The sequence below is a fragment of the Aricia agestis genome, chromosome 1, assembly GCF_905147365.1.
Source record: "Aricia agestis chromosome 1, ilAriAges1.1, whole genome shotgun sequence".
NCBI classification, from domain to species: domain Eukaryota; kingdom Metazoa; phylum Arthropoda; class Insecta; order Lepidoptera; family Lycaenidae; genus Aricia; species Aricia agestis.
In genome coordinates this window covers 1,885,252-1,900,928 of record NC_056406.1, presented here as the reverse complement: position 1 = coordinate 1,900,928, position 15,677 = coordinate 1,885,252, and the positions used below count along the sequence as shown (strand labels likewise).

The 15,677-nt window shown below is 36.2% G+C and overlaps 1 protein-coding gene across 1 annotated transcript; it reads left to right on the top strand.

Moving 5' to 3' along the window:
* The first annotated feature begins 1,827 nt into the window (after positions 1-1,827).
* Positions 1,828-14,427, top strand: LOC121733742 (activin receptor type-1). The gene is made up of 11 exons (XM_042124096.1): positions 1,828-1,890; positions 2,214-2,334; positions 7,373-7,552; positions 7,782-7,991; positions 8,509-8,606; positions 9,260-9,420; positions 9,879-10,064; positions 10,723-10,869; positions 11,524-11,705; positions 12,156-12,366; positions 13,330-14,427. The coding sequence occupies exons 1-11, from the start codon at positions 1,830-1,832 to the stop codon at positions 13,480-13,482; spliced, it is 1,710 nt and encodes a 569-aa protein (XP_041980030.1). The 5' UTR covers positions 1,828-1,829; the 3' UTR covers positions 13,483-14,427.
* The last annotated feature ends 1,250 nt before the right edge of the window (positions 14,428-15,677 follow it).

Below are 15,677 nucleotides of genomic sequence, written 5' to 3'. Positions count from 1 at the left end.
TACCGTATTGTTACATAAAAACTTTATGTGTTAATAGTCAATATGCAAAGTATGTGGTTTGTTATTGAAATATGATTCAGTGTGAAAACTGAAATATAATATAAGTTTAACTATGTATATTAAAATATGATTACTTATGTAAAAAAAAAATAATATTAAAAACGAAACAAATATATTATTAAGTATGTATTTTATTTGTAAAATAAAATATGTAACTATAAACAATTACCTACTTTTATTTACGACTTCAAGAAAAGGATCGTAATATCCAAGTTCTGTTCAATGTAAGTAAGTATAAAAAAATATTATATTATGTTCTTTTTTTAAACTTTTCTCAAAACGCTCCATAATCCGTTCCACTTGGGTTTGTATCACTGACGCTCACATGCTAGTGGAACGGGAAAAGCTACGGTCTTGAGCGTGAGCGATTTTAACGTCATCTGGAACGCGGGGTAAATCTCTCCCCTACCGCACGCACACCCGCGCATCGCGCCTTGACGCCCAATTCGCAACGTGCAGCAGAAATCGTAATATTTTAATTTCGCCATAACATTAAAACCAAACGTCCAATTTTAATCATTCAAAGACCAAATATTATCAACATTAACTGTACCTACTTAGTGATGAAATAATTTATTTTGATAAGGGTCAATAGCATGATTTAAATAAACGCATTTAAATATAGTCCAAAAAAAAATCTAGATTTTTTAATAAAAAAATGGTTATTGTGCCTCACTCAACATAGATAGGTATAGTGTGTCGCGGACTTTTTTATAGATATTTAAAAGATCTATAATTACTTAGAACATTTTATGCCTCTATCTTTTATAGTTTAGGCAGCGTACGCAAAATAAGTAACTTTTCTGGTTGATTTTTTAAACCTTGCGTCCGAAAATCCCAAATACCTTACGGAACCTTATATTTTTCCAAAATAAAAATTAGCCTATGTTCAGCAGAAATAATGCAGGATTCCAATGGTAAAAGAATTTTTCAAATCGGTCCAGTAGTTTCGGAGCCTATTCGACTCAAACAAACAAACAAACAAAAAATCAAATCTTTCCTCTTTATAATAGTAGTGTAGATATAGTGTAGATTAATACCCGTGGCCCGCATTGGTCGGTACCGCCGCAAAAGCTACGTCTCGCAATTTTTAAATACAGTTCGACAAGGCTTTATATGAACGTGGCGAGCGAGCCCCGAAAGACTCCCTAAAATACTTGCATAGGACTTCAATTTGTATATGTATGGAAATAAGGAGCAAAATTGTGTAAATAAAAAAATAGTTCAACTGATTCAGTGATGACACGGCAGCCATGTCATATATATGTTTTTAACGTGTGGCGTATATGACACGTGAGCCGTGTCATTTAAAAAGACGATTGTTTCTTCCTCAAATTACACTTTAGAAGGTTGTACTCTGAACAAAACCATCTTAATTTTTTACGTAGAGCATGCCTACATGCTTCGTTTCGTTACGTATTCGTACTTAGAAGCCCTGATATTGAATTTTGCAAGTATATCACATCCCTAGATGGACGGCAAAGCAGGATAATGTGTGAGGTATGCTGACTGCAATGAAGGATAGTGAATGGGCCACTTTACATATTTCTAAACTTATAGGAAATACTAGAGAGAGTCAACTGAGCCAATAAAATTTATAAATATCTTTATAAAAAGTGTTGCAACTATACTTTAATTAAATTAAATATAACAATTTATTTAGTTATCAGTTATAAACAAATATTAGAATTATACTGAAACGAAATCCTAAAATAAATCCAAAAAGTAGTGTCATGACATCCGTTCTGCATTGTTATGATGTACGAAGAATGGCGGACACTGTTATCATACGATACTTGCTCATATTTTTATTAATAAGTTCTTGTAATGGTAAGTTTTTGTTAAAATAATATTCTCTGTTAATAATTAAAACAGACTGTGAAAGTTTTTTAATAAATTGATACTCGCCAAGTCAATAGAGGTTTGAAAATTATGAGGGCTTCCATACATGCCAGTGCGTTTGTTTTATTTTGGTTTTATTGTTTATTCATTAGGCATAAACGAAAAACTTTGATACGATTTTTAATTAACCGAGTAATTCCTATAAATCTGAGTGCTTCTTTATGATATAATGAAGTTCAATTTAAGTACATAGAAATATGTAAGGTGTCAGGTTATATTTTTTATATTTACTATTTCATCAAACATTGTAGCTGGGATCACTCTGGATGACTTGGACGATGGATCCCTACAGAGACCAACATCAGAAAATCACATCAGTGACACCAATATATCCATTGATAAAAAGATGATGATGGTTCAGCAACCACCAAGGTAAGATATTAATTTATTTGTAATAATGTGCATATTGTATAGGGCTGCCATCCGTCCGGGTATCGCCGGATTTGTTCTAGTTTGAAGGGCGTCCAGGGCGCGTCCGGCTGGGTTTTTGAAAATTGTCCGGGTGAAATCCGGACTTATAGGATTTTTTAAAAATCTTCGGAAAAGAAAGATGTTTTAGCAAAAATTGCCAAAACGTAAGGCGTAATCGTATATACTTTTTAAGAGGTGTCCGGAAAATAACTACATTTTGGCCAAATGTCCAGGAATTTTGTCTTGCCTGACCGGCAGAGGCAATTTGGGTGATGACTGATGGCAGCCCTAATATTGTACAATGCATTGCTTTACAATCAGGTAAATAATAACTTATTGTATTGGACATTTGCTACTCTTGTCAATGTAATTTTATAAGAGGACTTTTCATTAAAATCTATTCCGATTTCCGCGATTGTTCAGTAGGAAAATGTTAGCATTAAACATTTTTCTGCTGTACAATCACTAATTAGTCATATTGCAATAACAAATACACACTAGTTTTGTCTAATGTCTATAATCTTTTACTTTGCTGCCCCAAGGAGAAAATTTCAAAAAAGGTATTTATGATATTATGAAAGTCTACCAGTTTTGCAGATATCATTGGTATTTTTAATTTTATCTTGCAATTTATTTGGTGCTGAAACATTTTTATATGAGCTTATAAATTATTGTCTAGAATACTTTTATTAAGTATGTGTGAATAATCTAGGTGTGTCAAAACTTGGAAAATGCAGGTGTAATATTATTATTCATTACTGTGTTCATTCCTATTGCACTATTTAATGCTATTACTTTTATTGACCATGCAAAAAATAATGTACCATTGAAAAAATTTATACATAGGAAGATGGCAGATTTGGTTGAGTTATGTCAATATATTGTTAGTACCAAAGAATGGTTAGTACAATAATCTGCCAAGTGTCAGCTGGTTTGAGATAATAATAATAATAAAGCCTTTATTTCAGAATTAATACAATGTTTATAAAATATGCTATGTTAGTTAGATAAGTAACTAACATAGCATATTTTATAAACATTGTATTAATTCTGAAATAAAGGCTTTATTATATAAGTTTATCAATTTCTGATAAACTTAGATAAGTTTATCAATTTCTGATTGCCATTTGGCAAAGGCCTCCTCTAGCCTCTTCCATTCTCGTCTGTCTCTGGCCACTCTCCTCCAAGTTACTCCAGCAATTGGTTTAAAATCATCAGCCCACCTTTTTCTCTGTCTACCTTTACTCCTTTTGTCATGTCTAGGATACCATGAAATAATTCTTTCACTCCATTTTCCTACTCCTCGGATGGTGTGGCCAGCCCATCTCCATTTTAACTTTCTGACCTTAACAGTGACATCTTGCACTTTGGTAGTTTTTCTTATAACATCGTTTCTTATTTTATCCAATTTCTTAATACCTAACATACTGCGTTCCATTGAGCGTTGGCATGTCGCCAGAGCAGCGATGTGTTTGTTGGTTAGAGACCATGTTTGGCTTCCGTATATCAAAACAGGCAGTATGCAGGTATTGAAAAGTTTACTTTTTAGTTGTATGTGGATATCTTTATTTTTCATCACTTCCTTTAGGCTCCAATAGTCCTTCTTTCTATTTCTTTAGCTATCGTCTCATATGGTGATATTATTTGACCGAGTCTTCCACATATTCAACTACGTTATTTCCCACTGTTATTATATTTTTTGGTCCATTTGTCATTACTTTTGTTTTTTCCGAGTTGAGCTTAAGCCCTACCTCTTCACTTTCTTTAGCCAGTTCATTGATCATTGTATTCAGTTCTTCTGGGGATGATGCAAACAGTACAATGTCGTCAGCGAATCTGAGGTGAGTGAGCTTTAATCCGTTTATATTCAATCCATAACCCTCCCTGCGTAGCTAGCACGGGGTTTCCCAGTCGATTCTTCGGAAGAAAGTAATGGCAGTTTCTTTCCCATGTCTACATATCTTATTCCCGAGCATGGCACCACCCATCGACTTGAGTTTCAATGGACAAAGACAAGAAACTCTTTCCATAGCAACGGCAATTATTTTTTTTTGACATTTAGTTTCTTGGTTCTTTTTTTTTAATTATGGTACCTCGGCTATAAAACCATGGCCAGTGTCGAGTAAATGGCGGCAAATTAAAAAAATCGACGTGTAGCAACCTTGTCTATAGCCAGAATTATAGTTTTGATCTACGAAATACGAATAATAAAAACTAAGGAACTTTATTATTCGTAGTTTGTAGATCAAAACTATAATTCCGGCTATAGACAGGGTTGCTATACATCGATTTTTTGAATTTGCCGCCATTTACTCGACACTGACTATGGTTTTATAGCCAAGTGCCATAATAAAAATAAAAACAGAATCAAGAAACTAAATGTCAAAAGCGGATCGTCATGCTTGACTTATAGATTTTCAAAAGCGAAAGATATCGAGATACGAAAGAAACTTTTACTCCAATGTTTTTCCGGTAAAACTGTCAAAATTTAGTTTCTTTCGTTTGTCTACGTGCTTATGCTAACTATGCAGGACAGGTTCCTGAATACTTTCTCAAGTACAGCGGAGAAAGTTTTTGGCGACAGTGGATCCCCTTGTTTTACACCCTTTCGTATGTTAAAAGGTTCCCCCTTTTTTTCCAATTGTACACATGCAATGCTCTGTTTGTATATACCTCGTATTATTTTTATGTATTTGCTATCGATTCCCTGTTCTTCTAAAGCCTCCCAAATTTTTTGATGGATAAGGTAGTCAAAGGCTTTGCTGAAGTCGATGAATGCAAGGTAATATGTAAAATTATATTCGTTATATTTTTCTATTATTCGTCTTACTACATGTATGTGATCAAGTACAGAATATCCACTACGAAATCCTGCCTGCTCTTCTGGTTGGTTCTCATCTAACTGCTTCTCTATTCTGGACAGGATGATCTTGGCAAATACTTTATAAATATTTGATGACAAGCTAATGGGTCTATAGTTATTTATTTGATTTTTGTCACCTTTTTTATGTAGAAGTATAATTGTGCTTTTTGACCACTGTGTAGGGGTAATCTCTTTGATGACTATGTCGTTGAATAGATCTGTGAGAGGTGCTTTTATAAGATTTAGTGATCCTTTTAAAAGTTCATTGGTAATTTTATCATCGCCTGCTGCTTTGTTGTTTTTTTGTGTTCGAATAGCTTTTTCTACCTCACTTTCCAGGATCGGAGGAACTGTATTACCGGTTTCTGTATTTGTTATTTCCAAGTCTGGGTACGCACTGTCATTTTCATAGAGATTCTTATAAAAGTCTGTTGCTATTTTTATTAGATTTCTCCTGTTTGCCTCTAATTTACCACTTTCAGTTTTTAGATTTGGTATCCATGTTGTGTTATCTCTTAATTCTTTAATGGCATTTTTAACCCCACCTGATTTCTCTATATAGTATTTTATTTTATTAGTTCGTAGATCCTTCCTTTTCTAATGCTTTTGTTAATTTCTTTACTAATTTGTGCAATTTCGTTTTCTTTTTGGTTTATTAAAAGCAATTTTCTTATTATAAGTAAAGCTCTCTAGCTGCAGGTCCTATTTTGTCTTTAACTATATTGTCAAGTAACATGTCTTCTAATTTGTTGTATTTTTGTTGTATTTCTTCTGACTCAATGGGTTTGGTAAGTGCTGGAGCGTGTTTATCGAGGACTTCTTCAGGAATGTGTAGCAATGTAGGTTTGCTCAGTGTTTGGCAATAGAATCTACGTGGAGTCTTTGAAATATTACAGTACAACTTGGCTCTCACCATTCGGTGATTTGTATTGAAATTAAATTGGTTGATTGTGTCTACGTCCTTAAATGTTCTTGGCTTATTTGAGAGAACAAAGTCAATTTCATTTTTTACACTAGCATCAGGTGAGACCCAAGTCCATTTTCTGCTTTCACGTTTTTTAAAAAACGTGTTCATTACTAATAGATTATTTTGGAGGACAAAGTTGAGTAATCTCTGGCCATTATCGTTAGGTTTCCACGTACAAAAGTTTCCGATTGTATGGATTTTCTTGTTGTTATGTTTGCCTATCTGGCCATTGAAATCTCCCATGACGATTATATTTTTATGGTCTACATTTTCCAGGATTGTATTCAGGAGTTCATAAAAATTGTCTTTCTGGTCGTCGTTTGTGGGTGCATAAACTTGTACTATACACCACGGTTCATTCAATTTAATGTTAAGTACGGTTTGAGATACTTATTACTAGACATCGGATTATATGCACGAAATATGCATGCAATGTGCCGAAATATGCACGAAAAAGTAGCCGAAATATGCACAATCAAAAGTGACTTATTGTTAAAATCTACGGCTTTTTAAGAGTTTTTCTGTGGTGCTGTCAATAAATGCGCCAAAATTCATCATTCCATCAAATCCAGGATTTTGTTTCTTATCTTTACCAATAATTTTCTACCAACATTTTCCGATAGAAATCTTAGTGCCCATGGAAGTTCATTACCTACTTTATTTGTAATGATGTTGTTAAATTAAGTTAATAAGGATGGGGCCAAATATTTATAGTACTTACTTATTTAGATTTTTGATCAATCAAGCCTCTATTTCGTGACATAAGTGTGTATTAATATGATAGCTAGTTTGGAGACTGCGGGGGCATAAAACCTCTGAAATATGCACTATGCACGATTTGCCAAAATATGTACTAACGCCAAAAAAATGCCATTATATGCATTTGCATATGCAAGTATGCAAATGCATATAATTCGATGTCTACTTATTACATATTGAGATAATTGAGATATTATACACAACCAAATTACATAGGCCTTAACTTCTCTGATAGTACCATCAAGGAAGTTGATTCCTATGCAAATGACAGACCATTGTTATTTGGTCGAATATGTCAATTCAATGTTAATTGTGATCTGTCAGCTGGGTTTGACGTAACGCAACCAAACTACTTAGGTCCTTGATTTGCATAGGAATCAACTTCTCTGATAGTACATTTTTATATGCAGGTACAAATGCCACCAATGTGAGCCTCCCGAGTGTGGTGACAGTGACCTGGGAGACAAGACGTGCGGTGCAGCGCTGTACTGCTTCAAGTCCACGGTTCGGGAGGAGGGGGAGCTGCGGTTCACGCGAGGATGCAGCACCAACCGGGACCACTATCAGTTCACATGTAAAACTAATCAAGGGTGAGCTTCTGTTCCTCTTGAATATGTTCTCAAATAATAAGTATAATATTTTGTTTAAAAATATATATTATGTGATTGGGAAGCCTTAAATTTTGATATGGTTTCTTATTCATGACTATGCAACACCAATTTTGATTTATTTTTCACATAATATTATAGTTTTTCACCCCAATTCAAAAGCAAAGGATGTTGGAGTATCAGTATAATTATTTCTGATAAATAATTTTAGTCCTCGGAAACGGCATGCCGGCCAGCTGAATGTAACATGTTGTCAAGGAGACATGTGCAATGATGGAGACTTCCCCGAGCTCTCTGCAGACACCGCAATTGAACCTCTAGAAGCCACAGCCTGGAGACTGTGGCTTGGAGTGGCAGCATGTGCAGTGGCGTTGGTCGCTGTGGCCGCTTTTGTTATATTCCTGTTGAGGCGGACGCACAGGTAATTTACATTGCTTTCTATGTGATACTCTGTTCAAATTTAATTAAATCTGTATGTTAACGATAATCAATTGAACTAAATAAATGTATCATAAAATAGTAATACCTCAATTGTGGGAATCGCAGACCAATAGATTTTCAATTGTTATGCAACAGCCGGGTGTCACTTGGGGATTGATGGGTTAAAAAGAAAAGTCTTAACATACACATTGAATAGCTATGTTTGGTTTTTGCAAAAAATTTTATATTGTCAAATAATGACGACCTCTGTGGTTCAGTTGGTGGGCTGTTGGTAGCTCAAGCCGAGAGTCGCGGGTTCGAATTCAGCCGACGGAACAAAAAGTTTTCAAAAGTTCCTGAGTTATGAATGTGTATTAAATATGTGTATCATATAATAAAAATCTTAAATATATATATATATTCCGTTGTCTGGTACCTGTCCTTCAGGTACTTAGCTTGGGGCCAGACTGACGTGGTGTGAAGAGTCCATAGATATTATTATTATAATGATTTTTCAGGCTCAGAGTGTCAAGAGCGGCGGAGAAGCTCGGCGCGGATTCCAAATACTTCACTGCCAACATGTACAGTCCCCCTGTTACTAGTGCTTATTATGAAGGTAATCAAAGCACAAAATTAACTATAAGAATAGTTTACTGTACAATGTGTATTTCGATTTTCGATTCGAAAACCGCGTGACGGTCAATAAAAGCTTAACTTGTAAGTGGTCTTTCTAATCCAAGTGGAATGGGGAATTTAACGATGTTAAGTGCCGGCCGAAAAGGGAGATCTTCCTACCGAGAGAGATAGCATGCTCGGTCAGGCCGAAGCCCACTGACGTCATTTTAGACGTTGTATATATCTTACCGTTCTCAAAAACTTCGATAGCGCGATGCAGGATTGTTAGGCGAATTGTGGGTAACGCCACAGAAACGTTAAATACCCTGGTGGACAGGCAGCAAAAAACTCTATAATGCTCTGTTTAACCTAACAACTGTCAATTTTGTTTGACACTGAACGATGATGTCACTGCTTCAGATTAGCGTTTCCATTCACTTCTCTTTCTTACAGTTAATAAATCCATTTTTTTTTTCAATGTAAAATAAAGTAAATCAATAATAAATTTTTCGTTATTTGTATTTTTTTAGAGTTTTTATCAATAAATCTATAAAATGTAATAATTATTTTAAATTTTAACATACTGTCAACTCCCGGATTGAATTGCTTGTATATCACTTTTAAAAAATGCCTTATATATGTTAATGTTTGTAGGTGCAGAAGGCTCCACAGCCCTCCGAGCAGTAGCAGCAGGTGACTCCACACTCCGGGAGTACCTTGAGTGCTCCATGACATCGGGCTCAGGCTCTGGCCTGCCCCTCATGGTGCAGAGGACACTATCCAAGCAAGTGACCCTACTGGACAGGATAGGAAAGGTGTGTTTGCAAATGTGTTCACGGTTCACAAAAAATGTGTATTTTTTTGTTTTTAAGGTATCCTAAAGGTGCGTCTTTATTAGACGTAACTATGATTTAATATTTCGGAAGTATGCACAAGTACTATAGACAAGCCTTAACTTTTCTTTAGCTAGCTTACTCTGGCAGAAATTCCTCCATTGATCCATTTGTCTCTCTTTCTTTTGCCTCTTCAAACAACTGCACAGTGCATTCAGGTATGAGTAAGAAATAAGTTGCGTGGTCAGTTGTTCCTTAACAGTTACTACATCATACTTTAATATATGGAAATCTTGATGTTATATACGTGCAAGTAAAATGTCATTTTTACCAATTAGAGATCCCCCAAACGTTGTCCTTTTCCTATGGCCGAAAAGAAGTGAAAAAAAAAAAACAATTTATATTTTTATTTTGGGAACTTGAACTTGTATATGTGGCAGGGTCGTTACGGCGAGGTGTGGCGCGGCGCGTGGTGCGGCGACGCGGTGGCGGTGAAGATATTCTTCTCGCGAGACGAGGCTAGCTGGCGGCGCGAGACCGAGGTGTACAGCACCGTGATGCTGCGGCACGAGAACATCCTCGCCTACGTCGGCAGCGACATGACCAGCCGGAACAGCTGCACGCAGGTGATACATACTAATACTGCTAGTGTGTCTGTCCCAAACCGCTGAACCAAACTTGCTGAAATTAGGTATGGAGACACTCGGGAAAGGACATAGGACACTTTTTGTCCTGCCCGATAAACGAATTTTGGCGCCACAGAGTTGCGGGCGTGATCTAGTATATTATATTGAGGTTATAATATGCAAGATGTATTCAAGACAATAAGGGACATTTAACCCATCGATCGTGGAAAACGAGACACTAGAATTTCTATTGTCTTGGTGACCGTATGGGGCTTGATGAATTAAAGCCTAACCTGTGAAAAAACTTCTACTAAGCTGCTTCATACTTTATCTTTCGTTGCAGCAACACTACCAAACACGTCTTTAGTGCCATGGATTTCTAAAATCCATATTAATATTATAAATGCGAAAGTGTGTCTGTCTGTCTATTACCTCCTCACGCCCAAACCGCTGAACCAATTTTGCTGAAATTTGGTATGGACATACTTTGAGTCCCGGGAAAGGACATAGGATACTTTTTATCCCCTAAAAATGTACGGTTCCCACGCTATAAACGAATTTTGGTGCAATGAAGTTCGCATCTAGTATATTGTATAATAAAATATATTGTTAAGTTCCAAAATTTGAAAAACCATATAACCTCATATTGTGTTCGCAGCTGTGGCTGATAACCCACTACCACCCGCTGGGCTCGCTGTACGAGCACCTCGCGCGGACGACGCTCACCCGACAACAGATGATGGTCATATGCCTGTCCATCGTCAACGGCCTGCTGCATCTACACACCGATATACATGGGACACAGGTGAGTGACGACCTTAAAGACTTCACTCTTGCCTAAATTGCTGGCTAAATTTGCATACACGGGACACAGGTGATTGTGACAACCTCATAAACTTGATTACTTGTGTGTTGGCACTTGGCTGCCTAAAGCTGTATATCTGTGCACTTAATCGCCAATTCGGTCGTAAAAAAATGTATGGAAAAGGCAGGCCGCCCTGCAGCGCTGCGTCAAAATGCGCGTACCTTAAATATGCGTCTTTTTTTGGCGCGTCGGCCGAAAATTTGCGTAATAATATGTATTTTTGGGCTATCATATACTTTGAGGAGAGTGCCCCTCAAAGTATGTGACTTGTCCAATTTTGCGCCGCGATAAGTCCAGCTCCACCCCGTAATCTCTTGACTCCAGTGCTGGCTTAGGTGGATTTATATGAGTCCGCGCAAACGCGCGTTTTGGCCCTTATACCGTGAGAACACAAGCAAATGTATCTAAGATTTATTTAAATAGCGGCGCGGTCGCGCTGTCTTTTTCATACATTTGCTTGTCACCTCGCAATGAAGCCTCCAAACAGCGCATTCGCGCCGCCGCATATAGTAGAATCTATACAAACTGATATTTTTTTACAGTTAAAACCAATTTATCAATAAAACATTACTAATTTTCATCTACGAATTTCAGGGTAAGCCGGCGATAGCCCACCGCGACATCAAGTCTAAGAATATCCTGGTGAAGGTGAACGGGGAGTGCTGCATTGCCGACCTGGGGCTGGCGGTGACGCGGCAACACGTCGCCACAGACCAGATACACAACCCGCGACAGGGGACCAAGAGATACATGAGCCCAGAGATGCTGGATCAGAGGTAGGGAGGCTTTTAAGGGAATGAAATGTAATGAGGGTTAATGTTTACTACATTAACCCTCTTATAAAGGTATATAATGGATATGTTATAGTATAGTGACACAAACATTATATCAAAAGCGTGAAACATAAACTCGTGTCAAAATCTCAGCAACTGTGCATTAGGCTGTCTGCAAACACACGTTTTCCGTATTCGATTTCCTAATGTAGAATTACAATTTTTAATTCCGTGAGACTAGCACAAACTTTCGTTTTTGCACGCGCGAACGTGCCGGCTTGCACTTGAAAGTCTTGAAACAACGTGCGGATTTCGATCCGTTCGGAAAATGACGATTGCATTGAAAAAATGATTTCATGCATTCGAAATTCCGAATACAGTAATAAACGAATTTGGAAATCGAACACCGAAAACGTGGGTATGCGGCCAGCCCTAAAACCTTCATCATTTCAGCATGAACCTAAAATGCTTCGAGTCGTACCGCAAGTGCGACACGTACGCGCTGGCGCTCGTGCTGTGGGAGGTGTGCAGGCGCGCGCAGCCCGCGCACGAGGCCTGGCCGCCCTACCACGACCTCGTGCCGCCGGACCCCAGCTTCGACGACATGCGGAAGGTGGTGTGCGAGATGCGCGCCCGCCCGGAGCCCCCGCTGCACACCCACCCGGTATGTATACTAAATACATTAATTACATACAAGACCAAAAAAGTACGTAACCACTTTGATTAGGTGTGGTTCTGATTGATGATGTAAGAAGTGTAACTGTCGAAAACCATTTTTTTGGCACACCGTTTGAAAGGCGATAATGCAAGATTCAAAATAATTTATAGTTTGTGCGTTCTAAGATGATATGGGTGACAGTTTTCATGTTCCTTGCTACGGGTTTTTTTTTACAAGAAAACAGAAAAAATCAAAATGTAATAAATTATATTCCATCTACAAAAACAAATGTTTCTTATAATTGTAAATGAATAAAAATGAAAAGATGTTAAATGCTAACTTATTAATAAAAAATATAAATATTAACTGTGAAATAGGAGTATAAAATTATTGTTACGAAAACATTTGAAAAATTACATATGCATGAAACGGAACTTATGTCAATAGAGATTGACTCTGTTGAATCTAAATCAAATCGATAAAAAAGGGCGGCCATCTTAAATCGCCGGCACCACTGAAACGTCAGTACGAAATCGATAATTTCGATTGCAATTCCTTTACGAAGTGATTTGATATTTTTAAACTATAGATTATTTTTTGTCAGGTAACTTCCCTACTATTATCAATTATAATGTATCACGCACATCATCATAAAACGCACAAACTATAATTATTAATTAATATAAATACATAATTTGGAATTAACAGCTAGTAGGCCCTTTGTCGCTTTTAGTTTCACTGAGTCTGTAAACTTTACTTATGAATACATTAATGTAATAAGTAAGTCCATTATTCAGCAGACATTATTGTGGAACTTTTGTTTTCAATAGAAACTACAATAGAAAACCTAACATAATGATTAATGCAAAGAAGACGTACGAAAAAGATGTTTGTATAGCGCAAATTTTTTATAATAATTATTACTAATGTAGTCCGCACTTCTAAATACTCATTACTTAATATTTTCAGACGATGGTCGGTCTGACGAACCTCATGAAGGAGTGTTGGCACCAGAATGCCGACGTGCGGCTGCCGATGCTGAGGATAAAGAAGACGCTGCTCAAACTGGCGGCCAACGACAACAGCATCACACTCAATGATGACAACGAGATCAGCTTGTAATGTGGCTGAAGTAGATGGACGATCTATGTGCAAGCGACGTCAATAGACTAAGCATATATTTTTGAAGGAATGGTAATAGACATAATATAACTACAAAATGGTATTCACATATAATGGTATAAAATGTCGAACCCACAACAGATTCGTTCTAAAATTCAAAAATCTAAATAGATTAATTTTAATGACTTGTTTAATAACAGAGTGTTACGTGCGTAATAGGAATTAGTAAAAAATTTAAGAGTGGGTTTAAAATAAAAATGTTTAAAAAGTGAATCTGGCTCAGAGCTACGTAGATATGTGTATCTATGACTGTCAAAATTTGTGTTCAGTGACTCGGTGATTTTGGTAGTGAAGTAATAAGTAGGAACTTTCCACTCAAACTATTAATATGTTGTAGCTTACTCATAATGTTATGGTCCAAACCAGAAGCATAGTTACACAAACAAACGATATTTAATAATATGAATATGATTTATGAAGTTTTGTGACTCGTCTTATTGTTTGGACCATAATGAGTTCAAAAAAGTTAAGAGCCATTCCTCTCCTCATTAAACGTTTGTGATTGGTGAGATGGAATGGCGTTTTGGCTATAAGCTATGGTAAGACGGCTTGACAAGAAACCCAAGCAATACAAACTTTTGAGAGTAGATGTATTGCAAAACTCAATCTCTCGACTACATAGTACAACTAGATGAGTTTATTTAATATAAATGTTATATTTGTTAGCCAGTGAGTTATGCCAAATATTATAATGGCGGACGGCAACATTTTTGGCATACTCTTCCAAGAAATATACTGATATTTCTATAGGCAGCTATTTATTGGTTGAATAAAATTAGGAAAATAATAACGAATCTTTCCCTGAAATAATAATGTTGCTGTCCAAATAGGTGTAAGTGTAAAGCCCGTCACAGACTTAGCTATAATATATATTAATATATTTATAGCTCGCCATATTAATATATATTTTCTATACTAATTTCGCGTGACCACACACTCAGCTATAATATATATTTCTGTGACATGTGGATTTAGTATAGAAAATATGTCTAGCTATAAATATATTAATATATATTATAGCTTTAGTCTGTGACGGGCTTAATGTAGATAAGTGTATAGATAACTAGATGTAACAACAAGTGCCGACTAGTATTGTAACTGCGGTGTGGTTGTGTGTGTTAAAGAAACAATACAGGCTTAGGCTGGCCGCATACACACGGTTTCCGTATACGATTTCCTAATGTGGAATCACGATTTGGAATTCCGTGAGACTAGCGCAAACGTTCGTTTTTTTCACGCACTAACGCGCCGGCTTGCACTTGAAACGTACGTGTGGTATTCGTTCAGTACGGGAAAAAGCGAATGTGTGTGCCAGTTAATGTATTTTCTACTGATTTGCATTCGGATTTCATAATACCGAAAACGAATTCGGAAATCGAATACAGAAAACGTGTATATTGCGGCCAGCCTTATACTATAATCAAAGCACTTTAATTAATACAAATTTTGATATTCACAGCCCTCGCATTATATAAGTAGGGCGTAGTTTTGTTTGAGTGGGACTGGTGAGAGGCGTAATTTCATCGACTACAATTACAGTTGCATACCTCTCCGTCTTTGCTTTGCAGTATGTAGATTGCGATGTAAAATTTCATTGTGTTAAAACAGGGTAAATGTAAGATCATGCCTGTTTATTGTTTAAAAGACGATAATAAGTATTTTTGTTTTTCCTTGACACACATCAACACGCCATGTATATAATATTGCATTGTAAATATAGATTAAATTATAAGTTTTTAAAATGTAATCATCCTTCTTTATGAGTCTTAACATTCAAATGCTTTATAATAATTCCTAGCTTAGTATAATTATTCATTTACAATAGCGTATACTATATTATATTTAATTTTACGAAGTTTTTAGTATGATTTATATTGAGGCTCTTATATTAGCATTATAATATTAATTATAATAATCATGCAAAGTTGCAAACCTAAATCAAAAGATGCATAAAATTTTATTATATTAATATGCATAGTTTAGGTTTCTCACAGCTATTTGCAACAATATGCTTTCTTGCAGGATTTTTTTCACAAATGTAGTTTTTATTGTTCGTAGTTTGAGCATAATGAAAATAGTAATATTTCATATTCGCAACCGTCCGTATAGTGTTTCCTATATATATTTATTATTAG